A 20,211-nucleotide genomic window follows, 5' to 3' on the forward strand; every position below is an offset into this window, starting at 1 on the left:
GGATGCAAGCCTGAGTCGAGCTTGGGCCCTTTTGCTGGTCTTGAACTATATATATTTTTAAGCTATATTTTAGTTTAATTTACATTGTATGTTGCCTTGGTTCCCGTATTGGGAGAAAGGTGGGATATTCATGAAATAAACTTTTCCTTTTGTTTCCACTTTTTTTTTCTGAAATAAATACAGTTGGCTCTGTTTTCACGTGGATCCGTTCCAGAACACACACACACACACACACACACACACACACACACAAGTACAAAATGGAGACTGGGCTATATTCAAGCCCCAAGAATGTGCAGAGCACGCACTGGGGGGGGGGGTGCTCCATTGAAAATAATGGAGGTCACCCCTCCATGAATATTCAGGACTGCGGACCTCAAGCCCATGAGAAAGGAGGGGTGACTGCAAATGTCTTTTTGTCTGCTTTACAATGTGGAATATTTTCTTGTCTTGCATCAGAAGAAACTATAATTTCATGATGCTGTTTGAGCATAATAGATACTTTAAGGATTTCTAGGGGGTAAACTAACAACATACGGAGAACTGAAACAGTTCTTTCCACATATCATACCTTGTAGATTTACTAATAACCAAATTGGGCCTAACAGTTCATCACTTGCAAAACAGTGAAATGTAGTTTTCCAAATCTGGTGAGTGCTTTTCTAATCATTAGCTTGCCATACTCTCCCCCTCCACAGGCTATGGAACAATAAGGCAGCAGAATAATGTCTTAAAAATGAGAAGGATGGCCAAAGACTCCTGTCTTGCAGTTTGTATGTTAACAGAGTCTTCATGCTACCATGGCAATGGTCTGACATATCACTCATCAACACGATATTACCACTTTTTCCCCTTGTGTACACAACTGTGTTAGTAAATGCCAGCTACCCATGACATTAGATTCATGACTGCATTTCCAGATTTGCTGTAGGAAGATGCATTAACGTTCAGCACGAAACATCCCTCTTGCAGGCCTCTGGAAATGGTGCCCAGGAAATCCTATGTACATAGATCCGGTACTAAGCCAAGTCAGGCATTCATGTCAAAATCAAAGTATCCTACCACCCTTCCCCCTTCTCTTTCTCCTTCTTTCAAACTAATTGGGTTCGGCACCAATTTTCTCCCAGCTCTTCCCCCTTCCCAAAGCGGCCCCACAGGTCATTTCTAACAGGGCCACCAGGCTGCCATGACAACAGTCTGCCATGTCACTCATCAACAGAATATTATCCCCCTTTCCCCATGGTGAGTACAATTGTGAGAAAACTAGAGAGAAGTAGTAATCCTAGTTACCAAAGACACGCAACACACAGATTCCTAAATCCCATATGTTCTTTACCTTCAATGAAAGGCTTCCAGGCACATCTGAATTTATTCCTATAAAAACAGGAATTGTGCCTGTCATGTGTTTTGAGAGAATCATGAGAGAATCATGGCAGAAGATAATGCAGAGAGTTGCTGCTAAGACAGCATTCCAGCATTCTTCATGTATTTACTAGGGATTTGAGGATCATCCCCACATCCCTAAGTAGTCACTTGATTTCTCATCTCTTAAGTAGTCAAAAAATGCTGGTGGAAAGCCAAATGGGCAAATCCTTAGCAAAGCACTATGTTTCACATTCTGCCTGTGATGTTGTGGTCCTTGATAAAACAAAACAAAAGATAATAGTTATCAAATGACACATTACAATTTCTGTGGGGGATAGCAGATGTCCTGAATAAATCATGTGTGAGCCACCCTTAGTTTTGAAGCCTCTTATTTTAAGAAATGTAAGCATTCAGTACTACTGCAAAATCATATTTGTAACTGTATTGTTGGCCTGAAACACAGCCTGAGCTAACCCATATCCATACAGTTAAAACTTTCTTGTAATAACAGCCTACAACTACTTGCCCCCTGGCCTTTGGGGGGCAGGGGAACACTGCTAAGACATGCACCCAGTTATAGAATAACTTGACCACTGAACCAAACTACACCCCCAATCTCAACAAAGGGTTGAGTAGTTTGACACCCATTCCTGCACTGAGCTAACTCCAGAGTCCTATTTTCTGTTTCAAAGCTGAGTCAGGTGTTCTGGAGAACAGGAACTGATCAAACACATTTCTTCTTCAGTCACTTATTCAGAAGTGTCCCCCCCTCCCCCATCTTTACTGATGGAGTAAAAAGATAAAGAATAGGGATTGGCGATCATACAGACACAAACAAGGTAAAAAGAAAGTATTTGGATTTAAAAAATAGCAACAAATTTCCCCTCAAAATAAGGTATGGCTTGAGCTAGGGAGCCAGCATGATTTAGTGGTCTGAGTATTGGACTATGACTAGAGACCAGGTTCAAATCCCTGCTCAGTCATGGGAACTGGGTGACATTAGTCAAGTCATAATACCTCAGCCTCAGAAGAAAGCAAAGCAAATCCCCTCTGAAAAAATCTTGCCAAGAAAACCATGACAGGGTTGCCTTGGGGTCACCATCAGCTGGAAATGACTTGAAGGGACACAACAACAATGGCTTCAGCTAGTAATAGATAGTCCATTTAGCTCAGTAATCTACAGCTGCTCATTAGCCCATACTGCAGTAATTATTGTATTTATCAGGCCCAAGAGAGAACACTCTGTCCAGTTCACTGAAGCTTCCCAGATCATATCTATCTATCTATCTGTCTGTCTATCTAGAATGGCTGGTTTTGTTATTTTGTTTTATTTTCAAGTCAAGTCAGCTGCAACTTATGATAACTCTATTAATGAAACACTCTTCATAGAGTCCCAGTTTTTACAGCCCTGCTCATATCATGCAGACTCAGGACCATGGCTTCCTTTACTGACTCAATCCATCGGTAATGTGATCTTCTTTTCCTACTGCCTTCTCTTTTACCAAGGACTGTTGTCTCTTCCAATGAGTCATCTCCTCTCATGATATCATTGTCCCTCTCTATCCACGGATTCCTTATCCACAGATTCAACCATCTACAGCTTGAAAATATTTTAAAAATATCTGGATTCCAAATAGCAAACCTTGATTTTGCCATTTTATATCAGGACACCATTTTACTACACCATTTTATTTAATGGGACTTGAGCATCCATGGATTTTGGTATCCATGGCAGATCCTGAAATCAAACCCGAGCAGATACCAAGGGCTCACTGTCTGTCTGAAATATGATAACCTCTGTTAAATCATTTTGGTTTCTAATGAGAGTTCAGGCTTGATCTACCGTTGGGCCCATTTATTTGTCTTCTAGGCATAATATCTCTAGAACCTCTCTTCGCTGTCCAGGTTTCACACAGAAATCAGAAATACTATGGCACAGATGATTCTGACTTGGCATTTAATAATATCTTTACACCCAAGGATCTTTTCTGGTTCTTTCATAGCTACCCTTCCAAGCCTTCATCTTTTTTGTTATCTTGATTACAGTCCCCATTTTGATTAATGACATTCATCTGCATCCCTTTAAAATGCTGGAGCTCAGTGGAAGATATGATGTAAGTAGGGCAAGATTCAGTGGGAAGAGAAAGGTGAGGCTCCATGTTTTGTTTTTTTTTAAATAAATTTTACATTGTAAATTTTTATAGTCCTTTAAATTTTTCTTTAAAAACATAATATCTTTAAAAAATTCACTTCAACCACATGTAAATATATTGTGTATGATGCTGTAATTAATTCTGCAGTGTGGCAGATGCCTGGCTCCCTCTCAATACTAATCCTCACTCATTCACTCACTTGACCACACTACAACTCTCAAACCACTAAACCAGCTGTCATTCACCATCATTCAACAGCCTTATTCGAATCTCTTCCAACATTCTGCCAATCACCAATCACTTCCAACATTTCATTCTCTCACCCCCTCCTGCCAGCTCCTTACCTTATCACCCTTGCATCTAATACATAAAACTACATTTTCCACAAATAAATCCATGACAACACAACCTACAATGTGCAAAAAATACAGGATGCAATACATAGCCTTTGCCTTACCTTCTCAGCCAGAAGCTCCCGGATCTTCCCAGCCTGCATGCGGAACTTGAAAAGCTGTGTCTCTAACATAAAACATCGTTTCTGCCAATCTGTGCAGCTGCCATTTTCAGCTGTGAGCTCTGCCATTTTGAACTCCTTCTTCACGCTGCTTAGGCTTGCCTAAATGAGTGAGAAAAAGAAAAGAATGCTTTATTGTATTTGTTATCATTATATGTCTCTTGGCTCCATAAGTCTCCTGCCTTTATAGGTCTCTAAATGTTTTAAATAAAAAACTACTTTCCAATAATTGGTTTACTTTATAATAACACATGAGAATGATTGCATATACACCTGTCCCGCTATGGCAGCCATCATTCTTCTTGATATTGAGCCAGACACCTCAAAATTTAATGGAGTACTGACTGTTGCCCAACTTGAACTTCAGTTCCAATTTCCAAAGTGGGATGGGTGAGTGGATTGCAAGAAGCGAAAAACAGGACCCAGACATACCTCATTGGGAAACTGTGGTCAACAACTCAAAAGTTGATAGAGCAATTTTTGTTGTCATCCCAGTGGCAGTGCCTAATTTCAAGATGAAAAACTGAAATTCCAAAAGAGCCAGATTCCTAGATGCAAAATAAAATAAAATGAAATATTTAAAAATTGGGAGAGGTAGTCAATTCATTGGGATACAGTAGTAGACACTTAGGTTTATTTTATAGAGTGCTTTTGGATGTTTACTAAACTGCAATAACCAGATTCAAATAAGAATTTCAGTCAGGGAGATTTCTAGTAGGAAGAAAAATAGTTCCACCATAACTCAGTGGGAAATATTTTTGAAAAACATGTTACAAACAGAAGAGGACTCTGAATTTTTCTCAAAGACTGCTTGATACATGCTTAGAATCATAGAATCGTAGAGTTGGAAGAGACCACAAGGGCCATCCAGTCCAACCCATATTGCCATGCAGGAAATCACAATCAAAGCATCCCCGACAGATGGCCATCCAGCCTCTGCTTGAAGACCTCTAAGGAAGGAGACTCCACTACACTCTGGGGGAGTTTGTTCCACTGTCAAACAACCCTTACTGTCAGGAAGTTCCTCCTAATGTTGAGGTGGAATCTCTTTTCCTGCAGTTTGCATCCATTGCTCAAGGTTCTAGTCTCTGGAGCAGCAGAAAACAAGCTTGCTCCCTCCTCAATATGACATCCCTTCAAATATTTAAACAGGGCTATCATATCACCTCTTAACCTTCTCTTCTCCAGGCTAAACATCCCCAGTTCCCTAAGTCGATCCTCGTAGAGCATGGTTTCCAGACCTTTCACCATTTTAGTTACTCTCCTTTGGACATGCTCCAGTTTCTCAATGTCCTTTTTAAATTGTGGTGCCCAGATGCTTGTTCATCACTTGATGGTCTCACTATGTTTTTTTTTTTTAAGTGGAGCAAGTTCACAGACCCACCTAGTAGTCACCTGGTAGTCACAAAGAGTACCACAGTCAAATGCTGAGAAAGCATGCTTTTGGAAACTAAGCCTCATAACATAAGACTTGAAAAGTTGGGGAAAATCAGTAATGTGGAAAATGTGAATACTGTGTAATATGAGATGCCCTGCATAATGTGATATTTCTTATGAGATCAAGCAATGACGCAAAAGGATTGGTATTCCAAAGAGGTCATACGATTGCCAACACTAAGAGACACATATGAGCCGCCCCAAAAATGATAGTCTGATTCTGTGTAGCAGCTTTACTTGACATAGTGTGAACAATAGCACATATGCAGCTTTGGCCAAAAGAACAACTTATCACTCCGAAATATAGACACAGGATCTATTAGCATGTTCATAAAATAGCAGGTGCCAGGGCTGAAATCTATTTGGAAGACATGCTTATTAAATAGACTCAAGGATAAAGCTCTGAGTCTGCAAGATGTGAGCAAGACTATTGATGATAGGGTGACTTGGACTTTTCTCATTCATGGGGTCTTCTTCAAATAATCTAGATCTGAGCAGACATAAATAGCATTTTTAATTGTGCCCAGAAACAAACCTACAGCCATTGGAGCTGTTGCAACAGAGAGGTTATATGTGCCTCCTGTAGCCAGCCCTAAGTTACAGTCTGGCTCAGCTTTTTGGACCAGTTGAAGTTTCTGAACACTCTTCAAAGACAGTCCAACATAACACAGATTACAGTAATCCAAGCAGGAGGTAACAGACATATGTCACCACGGCCAATTCTGATGTCTCAAGGAACAGTTGCAGCTGGCTCACAGGTCTTAACTGTGCAAGAATACTCAGGGACACTACAGAAACTTGAGCTTCAATGAGGACAAAGTTTACTTGGTAAAGCAGTTGCTTGAGGAAAACATTTTTATTCTTTTTTCAGAAATGGAGAATTAAAATAACATATGATACGTTATTGTTCTGCATTCATTTTTATGATTTTATACTCCCCCTGCCCCCTACATACTGCCTGCTGACATTCCACGATTATATTTCTACTTCTCCTCTATTACTAATGCCGTCTTAGGGGAGTAAACCATCCTATTCACCCTTCTTTCAATCCCACCACCTTCACAGGTACAGCTGGCAGGGGCACAAGATATGGCATTCTCAGTGGCTGCCCACAGACTCTGGAACACTCTCCCTAGCAGATCTAGAATGGCCCCTTCTTTGGTGTCCTTCTGTCAGTAGGCAATGACTTTTTTATTAATAATAATAATAAGAGTTATTTATATTCCGCTTTTTCACAAGGAATCAAAGCGGATTACAACAGGTATAACAATAAAACATCATACAGATAAAAATTACAATTAAAAGAACAACCCCCCATATCCCAACCCTCCCCCAAGCATAAAAATAGTAATCGAAAACCATAAAAGGAAATTAAACAGCAGGATAATTTGAAAACAGAACAACTACAAATTCACTAAAAGTGCAGTTAGATTTGGACACACAAATGTCTTCTTAGAGGGGATGACAGGGCCGATGATTTCGGTAGGAGAGGCTAGTCTAGGAAGGCTAATCTGGAAAGGCCTGCTGGAAGAGATCCATCTTGATGGCCTTTTTAAAGGCTTCCAAGGTGATAATATAATGGATCTCATCTGGCAAGTCATGCCAGAGCCTAGGAGCAGCCAATGAGAAGATCCTCTGGGTCACTGCAGACAATCTGGTCTTCTTGGGTTGCAGCAGGTTCTTCCCAGAGGACTGAAGTGTGTGGGGTGGATTATGTGGAAGAAGGCACTCCCGCAAGTAGTCTGGACCCAGGCCATGTAGGGCTTGAAAGGGTATCACCAACACCTTGTACCTCACCTGAAAACTAATAGGCAGCCAGTGGAGAGATTTTAGCACAGGTGTGATATGGGCGATTCTAGATCAACCTGGCTGTCGTACAAGCTATTAGAACTGAAGTTGTTTTTTAAAAAGAGCTTTTAGGAGGTGCTGTGTTATTTTAAATTGTTCTCTTTAAAAACTATTTTTATCCTTTTTAAAGTGAATGTTTTAAATTGTTTTAATATTAATGGTTTAATTCTGTTTAAATGTCAACATTATTTATGTTTTTAACTATATTGTAATCATTTTATATCATGAGAAGACATGATTCACTAGAAAAGACAAGAATTCTTGGCAAGTAGAAGACAGTAGGAAAACAAGAAGATTGCATTACAGGTGGATAGACTCAAGGACAAAGCTCTCAGTCTGCAAGATGTGAGCAAGGCTATTGATGATAGGGTGACTTGGACTTTTCTCATTCATGGGGTCTCTGTAAGCCAAAGTCAACTTCATGGCAGTTTAACAACAAAGACAATCATTTAAATTTGTAAGCCACTTTGAGTCCCCAATCTTGGGGAAAAGGCAGGTATAAATAAAGTTTAAGAACAACAACAAGCTCCTGAAGATTATTAAAAACCTCTCTTGTTTCCATATTTTCTTTCTCTCCAGCACTGCTCTCAAGACCATGAAGCCACATTGACTCTGATATTTCCTAGTTCCCAGCAAACATGTTCTAGCAGCTTGTCATTGTGTATTTTATGACCTGGTATGTGGCTTCTCCTAAGGATGCATGAATGACAAGTCTGTTGTGTAGCTTACACTTAAGATTCACATGGCCAGTGTGTCCCTTCATTAGAAGGCCATGAGATAATTGAAGTGGGCAGGAGACACAATGCACCAAGTATCCTCATGAATGACAGAAACTGTTTTGTGGCAATGTTTTGCTTATGAAGTATCCAAGCAAAGTAGATAATGAGAGAGAGCAAAGATAAAGACTAATTCATTAGGTTTCAGCAGGATCTCACATCACTAACTCAGTATGAAATATATTTAGCCATGTCCCCTTGTCTGTATTAATCATCTTTGGGTGGCCTTTTTGCTTGACCTCAGGCTAAATGAATAGAAATTTAAGGAGATGCTGGAAACTTGGCAGAGTGTGCAAACATAGAAAACTCTATAAATATCCTGATTAATTAACTGACAGACAGAAATGCTTGCAGGTAGAGCAGAAGTGGTTAATTCATCAGCATCACTACTACTAGCACTGTCATCAGTTATACAAATACCATAGTTTTTTGTGGGTTTTTCAGGCTATGAGGCCATGTTCTAGAAGAGTTTATTCCTGACGTTTCACCAGCATCTGTGGCTGGCATCTTCAGAGAATGCTGGCATGAAAGAGAGTGGGATGGATACACACACACACACACACACACACTTTAGAGGAAGCAATTTACATGTTAATCTGTATATTGTTCTGTTGCTGAATGGCAAGGCCTCAGAGGGCCTATTTAATTTATGATCCATTGTCTGCTGGGAAATCCCCCTGGCCCTGGGTGGTTTTCATTTGCATGGGCTGGGTATTGATTTTGGTGTTTTTCATGACTGGTAGCCAAACTTTGGCCCTATAAAGACTGCCAAAATAATGCTGCTTCAGGTCACTTTGAAGGTATGCTGTTTAAATGTTGCATGCATGCTAAGAGTCTGGAAGTTGCACCAAAGCTGCGCTCCAGTGTTTAGGACTGGATCGTGGCTTTGGCGTGGCTTCTGTACTCTTAGGACACATGCATCATTTAAACAGCATACCTCCAAAGTAACCCGAAGCAGCTTTATTTTGGCAGTCTGTATAGGGCCATAGTTTACTTTAAGAGTTTCATGTTTCCAGTTGAAATCGTCCAGGTGTTTATGGATTTCAATGGCATGGTCCAGAATTTCAGTGTTTTCAAACAGCATTTTATGCCCAGGATGGTTTATAACGTATTCTGCTATTGCTAATTTTTCTGGCTGACCCAATCTGCAGTGTCTTTCATGTTCCTTGTTTTGTATTTTAACACTGACATCATTTGCCACCCTCAAAGAACTGATGGGAATATAAACCTGAATTTTTTTGTGATTGGTGATATGACAATCCTATGAGACTTTAAGAACTAAACTGACGGACAATTAGAACATAATATGCCAGACATCACCATGGTTCACAAAAAGAAAGCTTGGATTATAGATGTGGGAATCCCAGGAGAATAGAAGAAAAAGAGAAAAAAAGATTATGAAATATGAAGACCTAAACATTGAAATTCAGCACCTCTGGCAAAAGAAAACAACTCTTGCTCTAATAGTGATATGTTCTCTTGGAACAATTCCACATGGACTGACAAAACATCTCAATGACACCACCACAGATAAAAATCACAATAGCAAAATTACAAAAAGTAATACTGTTTGAAATGTGCCACAATATCAGAAGACATCTCACTGATTCCTAAATTCTTGGATAGAATCTGAATAATTGATGGTCCAAAATTCCAGTTGGTAACATCTGACAGAGAGGGAAACCAATAACAATTTTGTTGTAATATAGTAATAATAATTTAGGAATCTGTATGTTGCAGATTGGTCTGTGCAATAACCTAGAAAGCTAGCTAAAAACATTGATTGTGAGCAGGCACACTGCAATTGAGCAGATGCTACAGAAAGCCATGCAAATTGATTGCATGCTTCATGGAACTCTAAGCTCACTTATAAATATTGTTGAAATGTTTTGGCAGGATGCCATAATATTTTCTGCTGTTCTGTCTCTGATCATTTACTACTGAATATAGCTGTGTAATGATGGTGTTGTGCTGTTTCAGGGATGACGTGAGCATTTGTTCTGAAACGCCTCTTGTGCACTAAATGCTGCAAGGTCACTGAATTACTTGCAAGTCTTATTTGCAGGTTGATGGATCATCCATCAGGAATCTGATGAAGCAGAAAATACTTCTCTTCAGAATTTACTGGGCAGAAGTCCCTATCAAATAATCACCAGGGATGCAATCTTAAGCTTTAGACTTATCACGAAATAAGTCCCTCTGACCTCAGTGGGTCTCACTTCCAAGCGAACATATTAAGGACTGAGTTGCAGAGTCTTAATATTGCACCTTATGGGCCACTTGTCCCATAGAACATTCCATCTTCAGATCTGGCCACCAGCTCCCAAGGCCTTTTGTCATGGAAAACCAGTGTGGCTTATTGTACATAGGAGGAAAACACAGGTTTTCATGGGAGATGATATAACATACACCCACTTGAGCCACAGCTTACAGCAAGAGTGTATACAAATCTAGTCAAAGATTAGAAGAGCATTAGTTTTACTGCTCTCATATCTGTTCATTTCTTTTAAAAAGATAATTCAGAACAAACTATATTAATCACAATCAAAAGCCTACCTCCTTCTTTCGCCATAATGTATCACTTGGCAGTACGAGATTAGTGGGTGTATGGTGCCATTTGCAGGCATTCTCCACTACTAATGTATCTGCCCAGAGTGGAATGCAAAAAATGTAATCGAAGATCTACTTTTACAGCACAGTGTTATCGGTTATTATGGTATAAAGAGTCATTCTGAAAGAGTTCTTTTTGGCTCTGGAGCTACCTGTTTTCTGAGTGTGATATAAAATTGTTATCACTTCACCTTTTAAAAGGAATTTTGAAAATTTTGTCATTTTTCTTTATCAAAAGAACTACTTCTCAGAGCCTAAGCACTGTCATGAACAGTGTATAACATTGCATAGTATTTTTCAATATGTATATGATCTTATACATCTTGTTGCATATGTTATATGTCTTAGGAAACATATACTACACAGGCCAATCAAAGAAATCTACAACTGATTGGACATTTTAGTCATTAACAGATTAAGCAATAAAATACATTTGCATAAAATTTCCATACAAGAAGAAGCCTTTAAGTATGAACAAAGCATACTTAACTATGCTTATGGATATGTTTTATGTTGTCTGCTCATGTGGTCATCACATTTGTTTTGTTAAGTTTTTTATATTTGCTTAATAAAATTAAAAAAGAGAGAGAGAGAGAGAGAGAGAAAAGGGGCTATACATCTCCACTTTTATAAGTCTTAAAACTAATTGACATAATCCTATATGACCTATAACTTTACATATACTCAGATACACAGCTGAGGGGCTAAGAAACCCTTTTATTGAATTGAAAAGATGCATAACAGGATACCAGCAAAAGTGTTGATTAATGATGTGCACTGGTGCCATGATGCACATCAGAAGCAATGTCCATCGGACTCTTTGCTGACTCTGCTACCTAATAACATAAGAGCAGCCCTCTACTGCATTTGGACATTAAGAAACTGCACATTTCTAATATTTCCATTGGCTTGGCTAGTCCAGTGTTTGCATGAACTCTCTGGACAATATACCTAATAGGACAGTTCTATGTTTCTCTTCAAATCTGGTGGGAAGATCATGGTCATAGTTTATGATGAGACTTAACAGGTAGATCATCTAAAGTAGTGACATTTCACAAGCACCAGGTCTTGTCATTTGTATGCAGTGGCATCACTAGGGTTGGTGTTACCAGGTGGGATAACTAACGGTGTCACTCCCCCATTGACATCCCCATACCACACTATACAGAATCCTTACTAATTTTTTATACTAATATTACTCATAAATCGTAATTCCCATATATCACTGAATGTAATCATAATTTTGTTGTTGTTATCTCCCTTCAAGTCAATCTCGACCCGTGGCAACCCTGTAGATGAGACATCTCCAAGACTCCCTATGCTCCACTGCTCTGCTCTGCTCCTGAAAAGTCACACCCATGTCCTCCTTAATAGAGTCCATCCACCTAGCACGTGGCCTTCATCTCTTTCTGCTTTCCTCTATCTTTCCTGGCATTATTGTTTTTTCCAGTGAGTCATGCCTCCTCATGATGTGGCCAAAGTACGAGAACTTCAATCTAGTCATCTTAGCTTCCAGAGAGCTTTCTGGTTTGATCTGCTCTAGGACCCATTTGTTTGACTTCTTGGCTGTCCATGGTAACCTCAGCATTCTTCTCCAGCACCACATCTCAAATGAATAAATTCTCTTCCTATCTGCTTTCTTAACTGTCCAGCTCTCACATCCATACATGGTAATAGGGAATACAAGGCTTGTATGACCCTAACTTTCATGATCAGTTGTATGTCTTTACATTTTAGGCTATTTTATAGCTCTCTCATAGCTGCCCTCCCCATTTTTAGTCTAGTTGTGACGTAAACAACTAGCAAAATTAAAATGGTACCTTTAAATTACAATAGCATACACACAGCCTAAATGTATTTACATGTACACATGTCCTTCCATATTCACTGGGGTTAGGGGCACAGGACCCCCGGGAATGTGAAAAAACAGCAAATAACAAAAACACGATGTTTTTACCCAAGAGAACACCTCTCTAGGGATCTCTAGATCCTTCAGTGCAACTTTTGGTTAAAGTTGACCATAGAGTTGTGCTGGAGGATCTAGATATTCCTAGAGAAAACAGATTAATAAAATCTGGGAATAATCAAATCCACAAAAGTCTAAGCTGCAAATGTGGAGGGATGAGTGTACATCATTTCATGGGGTTAATGCAAAAGTTTGGTAAGAGGCGATGTTTTTAAAGAAAAAAAAAGATATTTTAATTTTGTTAAAATTAAAATTTTAAATTTATTTTTTTTAAAAACCAGGAGCCTCTCCTTTGTCTTTCCACTGAGTCTCAACCCTCTCCCACTACCTCTACAGTATTTTAAATGGATGCAAGCGAACGCCATAGCCTATTTCTGCTATAAGGCAGATTTTGGGGAGCAGTGGTGTCAGCCCTCCTTAGGTGTCACCTGGTGAGGTCTGCATGCTCTGCATCCCATAATGACCCCCTGTTTGTACATACAGATTTCAGACAACCTCTCCCTAAACCAACTATGCAATTTTCTTGCTAGTTAAAAGACAGTTGAGAAGCCTGCTACTCTACATTCCATCTATAGGATCACATCACATAGATATATTTGAGGGAGGGAGCAGAGCCTCTTTGGCTGAAGCTCCAAAGTTGCAGAATGACTTACAATGCAGATAAATCATCAGTCCACCTTGGTTTTTTGTTTTTAAAGAAAAGCACAAAGCCAACTTTTAAAAGTGGAGTTTTCATGAATAGTACCACATATTTCCTGTGGTTTTTATCCATGTGCTGTTTTATATCACTACTATGTTTTATTCTGTTTCATGGTTTAATTGATTTATATGTTTATACTCATTTTATCCATTTTATAAGTCACCTATAGTTCTGGAAGAAATGGTATAGAAATGTAAAAACAAACCAAAAAAATCAAAGAAAAATCTGAGCTACAAAGGACAAGGCTGAAATCATAACGATTTAAACAAATAGCATTTAAGAACTTGTGCTCTAATGGCAGGATTCAATGGTAAAAGGAATGCAGAAGTTGGTTTCCTTTGAAAATCTAGCGGCACTCATAGAAAGCATCCCTCATAGCCCTTGATTCTGTAGTTAGTTCACTGTGGGTGCATCTACACAGTAGAAATAATACAGTTTGGCACAACTTTTAGTGTTGTAGCTTTGCCCTATGGAATCCTGGGATCTGTAGATTTACAAGGTCTCTAGCCTTCTCTGCTAAAGAATGCTGGTGTTTCACCAAAACTACAGATCCCAGTATCATGTAGGATGGAGCCATGGGCATTAAAGTGGTGTCAAAGCGTAAATGCACCCTCTATCCCACTTATTCCTGCATCTACTTTTATCAGTCACAGTGCAATCCAAAATGTTTACAGAGACACAGACCTTTTAGACTTTGATGGACCTTTTCTTTGTGTTTAAAACGGCAGCTAAAAACAACAAAGTATTTCAAAATGGTTGAAATCAATAGTCTGTAATAATAAGCATACCACAATAATAATAACCTAACCACCCATAACATTTATTCAGTCCAATTGCCTATAGTACACAACATTTACATATTATAGCAATCATTTTCTTTGGGGGGGGGGGGGAACCAAGCCACAAAGAAGCACCACCACTTTCTGCCAACTACTTTAACTCATCGTTCTGTGCCTTCAAATCATTTCCGACTCAATGGCAACCCTAAAACAAGCCTATTATGGGGTTTCCTTGGCATGTGCCTTTGGAGGGGAGTTGCCATTGTCATCCTCTGAGGCTGAGAGAGTGTGACTTCTTGCCCAAGGCCAACCAGTAGGTTTATAGTACACAACATATGCCTATAAGGAGATCATGTAGCACCTTTGAGACTAACTGAAAGAAAGAAGTTGGCAGCATGAGTTTTTGTAGACTTCAGTCTATGTCTTCAGATACATAAAGAAAATGATTGATATAACAGGTTTATTATTATTATTATTATTATTATTATTATTATTTACAAAGATGATGATGATGATGATGTGCCTGTTATAGCAATCATTTTCTTTAGTGGGAAGGAAAAAACTCAAGCCACAAGGAAGCACCATCATTTGCTGCCAACTACTTTAACAGTAGTTGGTAGCAAATTTTAAACAGTTCTTCTTCAAGCCAGTTCCAGCCATGAAGGGCGAGGGAAGAAGCAGGTGCCTCCTGTCCATCCTCCACCTCCGCTCTCACCTTCAGCATGAAGGATGGCTCTAGCAACAGCAGGGAGAGCTGAAGCAAGCAGGACTTTGGGAGGAAAGTGCAAAGAGAGCAAAGGTTGTCTTGGGGCTGACCTTGTCTTGTTCTTGGTCAGAACAAGTTTGCATTGTGCTCAGGAGGAACACGGAGTTGTTGTCTGCTTGCTGCTCTCCTCCAGTCGGTGAAGCAAAGGAAAGCTGCCTTGAGGTGGGCTGGGTTGAAACCTAACCAAAGGCAGCCAGCCAGCCAGAGTGAGCCTCGCCTGAAATCCCATTCAGCTCTTTACCATTCTCTCTCTCTCTTTCTCTGCTTGTGCATAGATGTTGAAATACTTTCTGTCTGTGTCTCTTTTCCAATGTGGGAGAGCCTGGCTCAAATATCACTGTGGGCCAGCCCTCCAAAGAAGCACAGGAACTGACATCAGCACTACACTTTTAACCCTTTTTTGGTCAACTATTAGTAGAATACTAATAGCAGGTTAGAGTGCCTCCCCTAACTTCAAGCACTGGATATGTCTGCAGTCATTTGGTAAAAAGTGGGCTTTTAGTCATGAGGGTCTATTCAAACAGCCACTTATTTTTTTCAGGTTCACTCAGAAGACACTCTCATTCCTGGTATCTGTACCTTAGATATATAACAATTCTTCAGTGCTGAAATGGCACAAGCACCCCTATAAATCCATGCCCCCAAGCTCATTGTTGTTGCTGTGTGCCTTCAAGTCATTTTTACTTATGGTGACTCTATCGTGAGGTTTTCTTGGCAAGAGTTGCTCATAGGAGGTTTGCCTTTGCCATTGCCATCCTCTGAGGCTGAAAAAATATGACTTGCCCAGAGTCACCCAGTGGGCGAGATGGACTCAGACCCTGGTCTCCAGAGTCCAATGCTCAAACCACTACACCATGCTGTTGCATCAAGCTCTGCTTATCCCAAATTTGTAGTTTTCAAAAGGGGGAAAGTAAGAGGCTTGAGAGAGCCAGGGTGGTGTAGTAGTTTAGACAATGACTCTGGAGACCAGGGTTCAGTTCCCTGCTCAGCTATGGAAAAAACCCACTCAGTGACCTTGGGCAAGTCACACACTCTCAGCCCAGAAAACCCTGGCCTTAGGGTCACCATGAGTTAGAAATGACTTGAAGGCACACAAGAACAACAAGAGGGCTTGAGCCAGGATTTTAAAGTTGCTGGGCTCCAGAATCCTGAGGTAACAAAGTATACATACTAAGATGTAAGGGGGTACAGGGTTTTACATGAGGAAAAGGTTCAGGAAGGGAAGCACCAAATCTGTTCTTGCCTCCTTCCCTTCTACCAAAGTTTTGGGCAGGCAGGACAGTATCAGTGTGAAATTCAAAATCATCCAGGTCATATTTCTGATTCCTGTGTATAGGTTGTGAAAGCTACATAGTGAAGAAAACCAAGAGGAAAAGAAATTAACTCATTTGAAAGGTGGTGCTGGAGAAGAGTTGTACAGATATCATGAACTGCTAAAAAGACAAACGCCTTGATCATAGAGCAAAGCAAGCCCAAACTCTCATTAGAAATTAAGATGACTAAACTGAGGCTATCATACTTTGGACATAGCATGAGATGATGTCACTCATTGAAAATGATGATAATACTTTGTACAATGGAAGGCAAGAAGAGGGAGACTGCACTACAGGTGGATTGATTCAATCAACGAAGCCACAGTCCTGTGTTTGCAGACCCTTAGCAGGGTTGTTGATGACAGACCTCTTGGAGGTAATTTCTGAAGGTTTTCAGACACAGGATTTTTTTACATGGGAAAAACTGGAAGGTTAAACTGACCACAATGCAGGATCATCCAGGGCATTTAGGACAATTTTGCAATTGCTTTCCAGACAATTCTGTGCACAAATTGATCAGAATCCAGACAAAAAATGAGGCAAATCAGGGAATAAGCATTTTCTCAAAAATACCATGTTTTTATGTCCAGCTCATTCACAATGATGCAAGCTACAGGAAAAGAGATTCCACCTCAACATTAGGAAGAACTTCCTGACAGTAAGGGCTGTTCGACAGTGGAACACACTTCCCCGGAATGTAGTGGAATTTCCTTCCTTGGAGGTCTTTGAGCAGAGGCTGGATGGCCATCTGTTGGGGAAGCTTTGATTGAGAGTTCCTTCATGGCAGGGGGTTGGACTGGATGGCTCTTGCAGTCTCTTCCAACTCTATGATTCTATTCTATAAATTAGCTCTCTTCACATAATAGCAGCAGCCTGAAAACCATGTCCCCAATTCTCCCCGTTCCCAGATTTTCCATGGTTCTTTGCTGTGCCAAGGAGAGGAAGGCACCTCTGTTCTTAAAGGGATACACACATACACACACCTCTTTCCTTCACACAGCTGGTCTCCTCCTGCTGCTGCAGGGAACAGCTGGTGAGACAGGACCTTTTTGGAATTCCTCATGTACAGGAGGGAGAAATGGAGGATAAGTCCTAGAAAAGGAAGGCATCTGGGAGTTTCAGCCATCACTAAAATCAGGCAAGTTTATGGACCAGCCACCTCTTCTTTCTCTCTCTTGTGTATTTGTGTGTGGTTTTAAGTGTGTTTGCAAAGGGAAACCTCAGCCTGCCTTCCTGTGAAACAGCTTTTGGGGCAAAGAGGATTTTCCTCCCCATTTCCCTTCTCTCTTTGGAGCATGTGTGTGTATGCACTTGTGGAAATGACAGTTTGGAGCACGCACAAAAAAGTTATTTCCAAGCTAGCAACAGGATTTGTCTGCATCTGTCTGAAACCCAAATTCACTTTCCACCCACTTTCTTACCTAAGTAATGTGCTTTTAACCCTTTTTGTGCTCTGTGTGTGATAAGCATTAGTGAATTTTCTTGCTTTTCTGAGATGCCAACACTTTAACCATTTTCGGAATGGAAGCACATAGGTCCCTGTGTGAAAAAGTCCACAGTGCGATTAAAGAGGACTTATCCCAGCAATAATCAGGTAATAACCAGCAACAAATTATTACCTGGTTATGGCCGGGGTAGGTCTTCTTCAGTCGCAACGTCTTCTGAAAATCTTCACTGCAATTGCATGATTTTCATGGGATAATGTCTGTTTAACCACCCCCATCCCCAATTTTTCCCTTGTGATTCCACATCTGCTTTTATATCTAGGTTAATCTAATCCTTTGCCCAAAGCCCTAGTGTGTGTGTGTATGCATGGCCTTCAAGTTGCCTGTTGACGTATGGTGACCCCACACATTTTGCAGGGTTTCCTAATGCAATAAATACTCAGAGAGGAGCTGCTTCCAATACCTGGACCCAATACTCAAGTTTAAATAACTCCCTTTGTACTGGCAGTTGGCTGGTAATGTAACAAGAGCACTGAAATTAGAATACCTTGTTCTTCAGCTGGCTTCCTTGTACTTCCAAAAGGGCAAAGACATTTGTGGTAGGTGTTATTTTCCCTCCATAAGAACTTCCAGGACAATGAATAAATTAAGGAAGAGAAAGTAGAGAGCTGTTTCAATCCTGATTACAAGAAATGTAACACTTGGTAAGTAAATAGGTAGAAATGTGCGAGCACAATGTTCTACTGCTCTCTACAGGAGGAAATCCATAATTACATGCTTATCTCAATTATGAACTAATTCATATTTGCATACAGAGTGATTCTTTAGGATAGTATATGAAAGAAATAGTAATTTTCTGAATCACAGGATATATTTTATTAGGGATACTTGTTACTGAAAATAATAGATTTTCAAATAAGTTATAACTTATTAATTACATTGCAAATATATAAGACTGTAGCCCTCAATATTCTTGGTATTCATAGAGTATTCATTGAAATACTTTCTTCTCAACAAGATGTGTTGAGCTTTGAGGCATCAGCCATATCATTCAGATCACCACAACTACTGAGTATAAGTTTCTAGTGGGTTCATTCATAAGTCTGTTGATCTTCCCTTTCTTTAATCAGCCAAGTAGTTCCTTAAGTCACAGGAGACAGATAGGTGGGCATGGTGGTAGCAGGCTCCAGCTCTCTCCATTAAACAGCATCTACAGTTATATTGTGTAGGTACTCTTCAGCTGTTCAAATGGAGCCAGAGGGCAGAGTTTGCTCCCCCCATGTTTTTATGAATGCTCTGTGAGAGAAATAGGGGGTTTTAAGTGATGTTATCTGAAATTAGGGGTGCAAGCTGGGGTTCACCTCCTTGTTTGTAGGAGCCTGCTTCCTTTCAACAAGCTGATCATACATTTGTAGATAAAATAAATGGTGCAAACATACTGCAAGCCTCCAGTAATCTCATGCCTAGGAAATTAAACTCTGCAGTTATCATTGTGAGCCTTCAAGGCATTTCTGATTTATGGTGACCCTATCACAGGGTTTTCTTGGCAAGATTTGTTCAGAGGGGGTTTGTGTTTGATTCTCTGTAAGGCTAAGAGAGTGTGACTTGCCCAAGGTTTCCATGGCTGAGGTGGGAGTTGAACTCTGGCTGCTAGAGTTATAGTTCATAGTCTAATAGTCAGATCACTCCACCATGCTGGTTCTCAAAACCCTGGAGTGCCACTCCTGAAATTTTTTATCACTGATGGCAATGGGGAAAGCATAGTGATCCTTAGCAGTTGTGCCTGCACTTGCTGCCATGTTTACAACAACACACCATTTTACTCTCCCATTAAGTAATAATCAACAAATAACTACAATCACCTTCTAATTATGTACTTAAAATATTCTAGGTGGATTGGAAATCCCCACTTCTCCTTAACCATGTGGCAAAAAGCCTGGAAAACTCAGTTCACCAGGCACTGTCATACCATCTCATCATGAAGAATACAAAGTAGTTAAAGAGTTAAACAGCCCGTTTCTGAGGCATTTGGAACTAAGGCGCGGGACAGACCATCCAAAAAGGATGGCCTCCCAGTGCCCAGCTTTGGTCTGCGGGGAAGCCGCAGCCTCTGGACTGCGGGACTTCCCCATGGACCAAAAACACCCACAAAAAGTGGGTTCATCTTGCAGTGCCATTATGATGCCGCAGTGCCCCAATGGTGAACTAGCAACATCACAATGGCACCGCAACGTGCAGATGCTAGGTGTCCATCACATAATGATGGCGGCACCCATCTGTACAGGGTGCCACCATTTTGATGCCCTTGTCATGTGTGAGGGGCGAGGGACGTCTAGAAGCGGCGCCCCTCACATGTGACGAGGGTGCTCTATCGCACCCATCTGGACTGGGTCTAACACCCATCACTTCAAATAGTATAGACACTTACCAAGTTGGATGGGGATTATGTGGGGTTGTAGTCCAACACAACATCAGTACAGCAGATCAGGAAAGGCTGGAGTTGTGGATAACTACCTTAAACTAAAAGGAGCTGAAAGTG

General features: G+C 40.4%; 1 protein-coding gene across 4 annotated transcripts in view; it reads right to left on the reverse strand.

The window, feature by feature from the left end:
* The window catches only part of PLEKHH1 (pleckstrin homology, MyTH4 and FERM domain containing H1), a 74,756-nt gene extending 59,567 nt beyond the window's left edge, over positions 1-15,189 (reverse strand). For 2 of the 4 annotated variants that reach the window (XM_089521710.1, XM_089521709.1), the window contains exons 1-2: positions 14,965-15,189; positions 3,976-4,134 (exon numbers count right to left, since the gene is read on the reverse strand). In XM_089521710.1, the coding sequence (XP_089377836.1) occupies positions 3,976-4,134; positions 14,965-14,997 (192 nt within the window). In that variant the 5' untranslated portion in view covers positions 14,998-15,189. Of the gene's footprint in view, positions 1-3,975; positions 4,135-4,464; positions 4,581-14,964 lie in introns of all 4 variants that reach the window. The other 2 variants (XM_089521711.1, XM_089521712.1) reach the window with 2 other exon arrangements.
* Between the last annotated feature and the right edge of the window lie 5,022 nt (positions 15,190-20,211).

This window comes from Sceloporus occidentalis, unplaced genomic scaffold (assembly GCF_023333645.1).
Source record: "Sceloporus occidentalis isolate IW3139 unplaced genomic scaffold, rSceOcc1.0.p SCAF_4, whole genome shotgun sequence".
Classification (NCBI taxonomy): domain Eukaryota; kingdom Metazoa; phylum Chordata; class Lepidosauria; order Squamata; family Phrynosomatidae; genus Sceloporus; species Sceloporus occidentalis.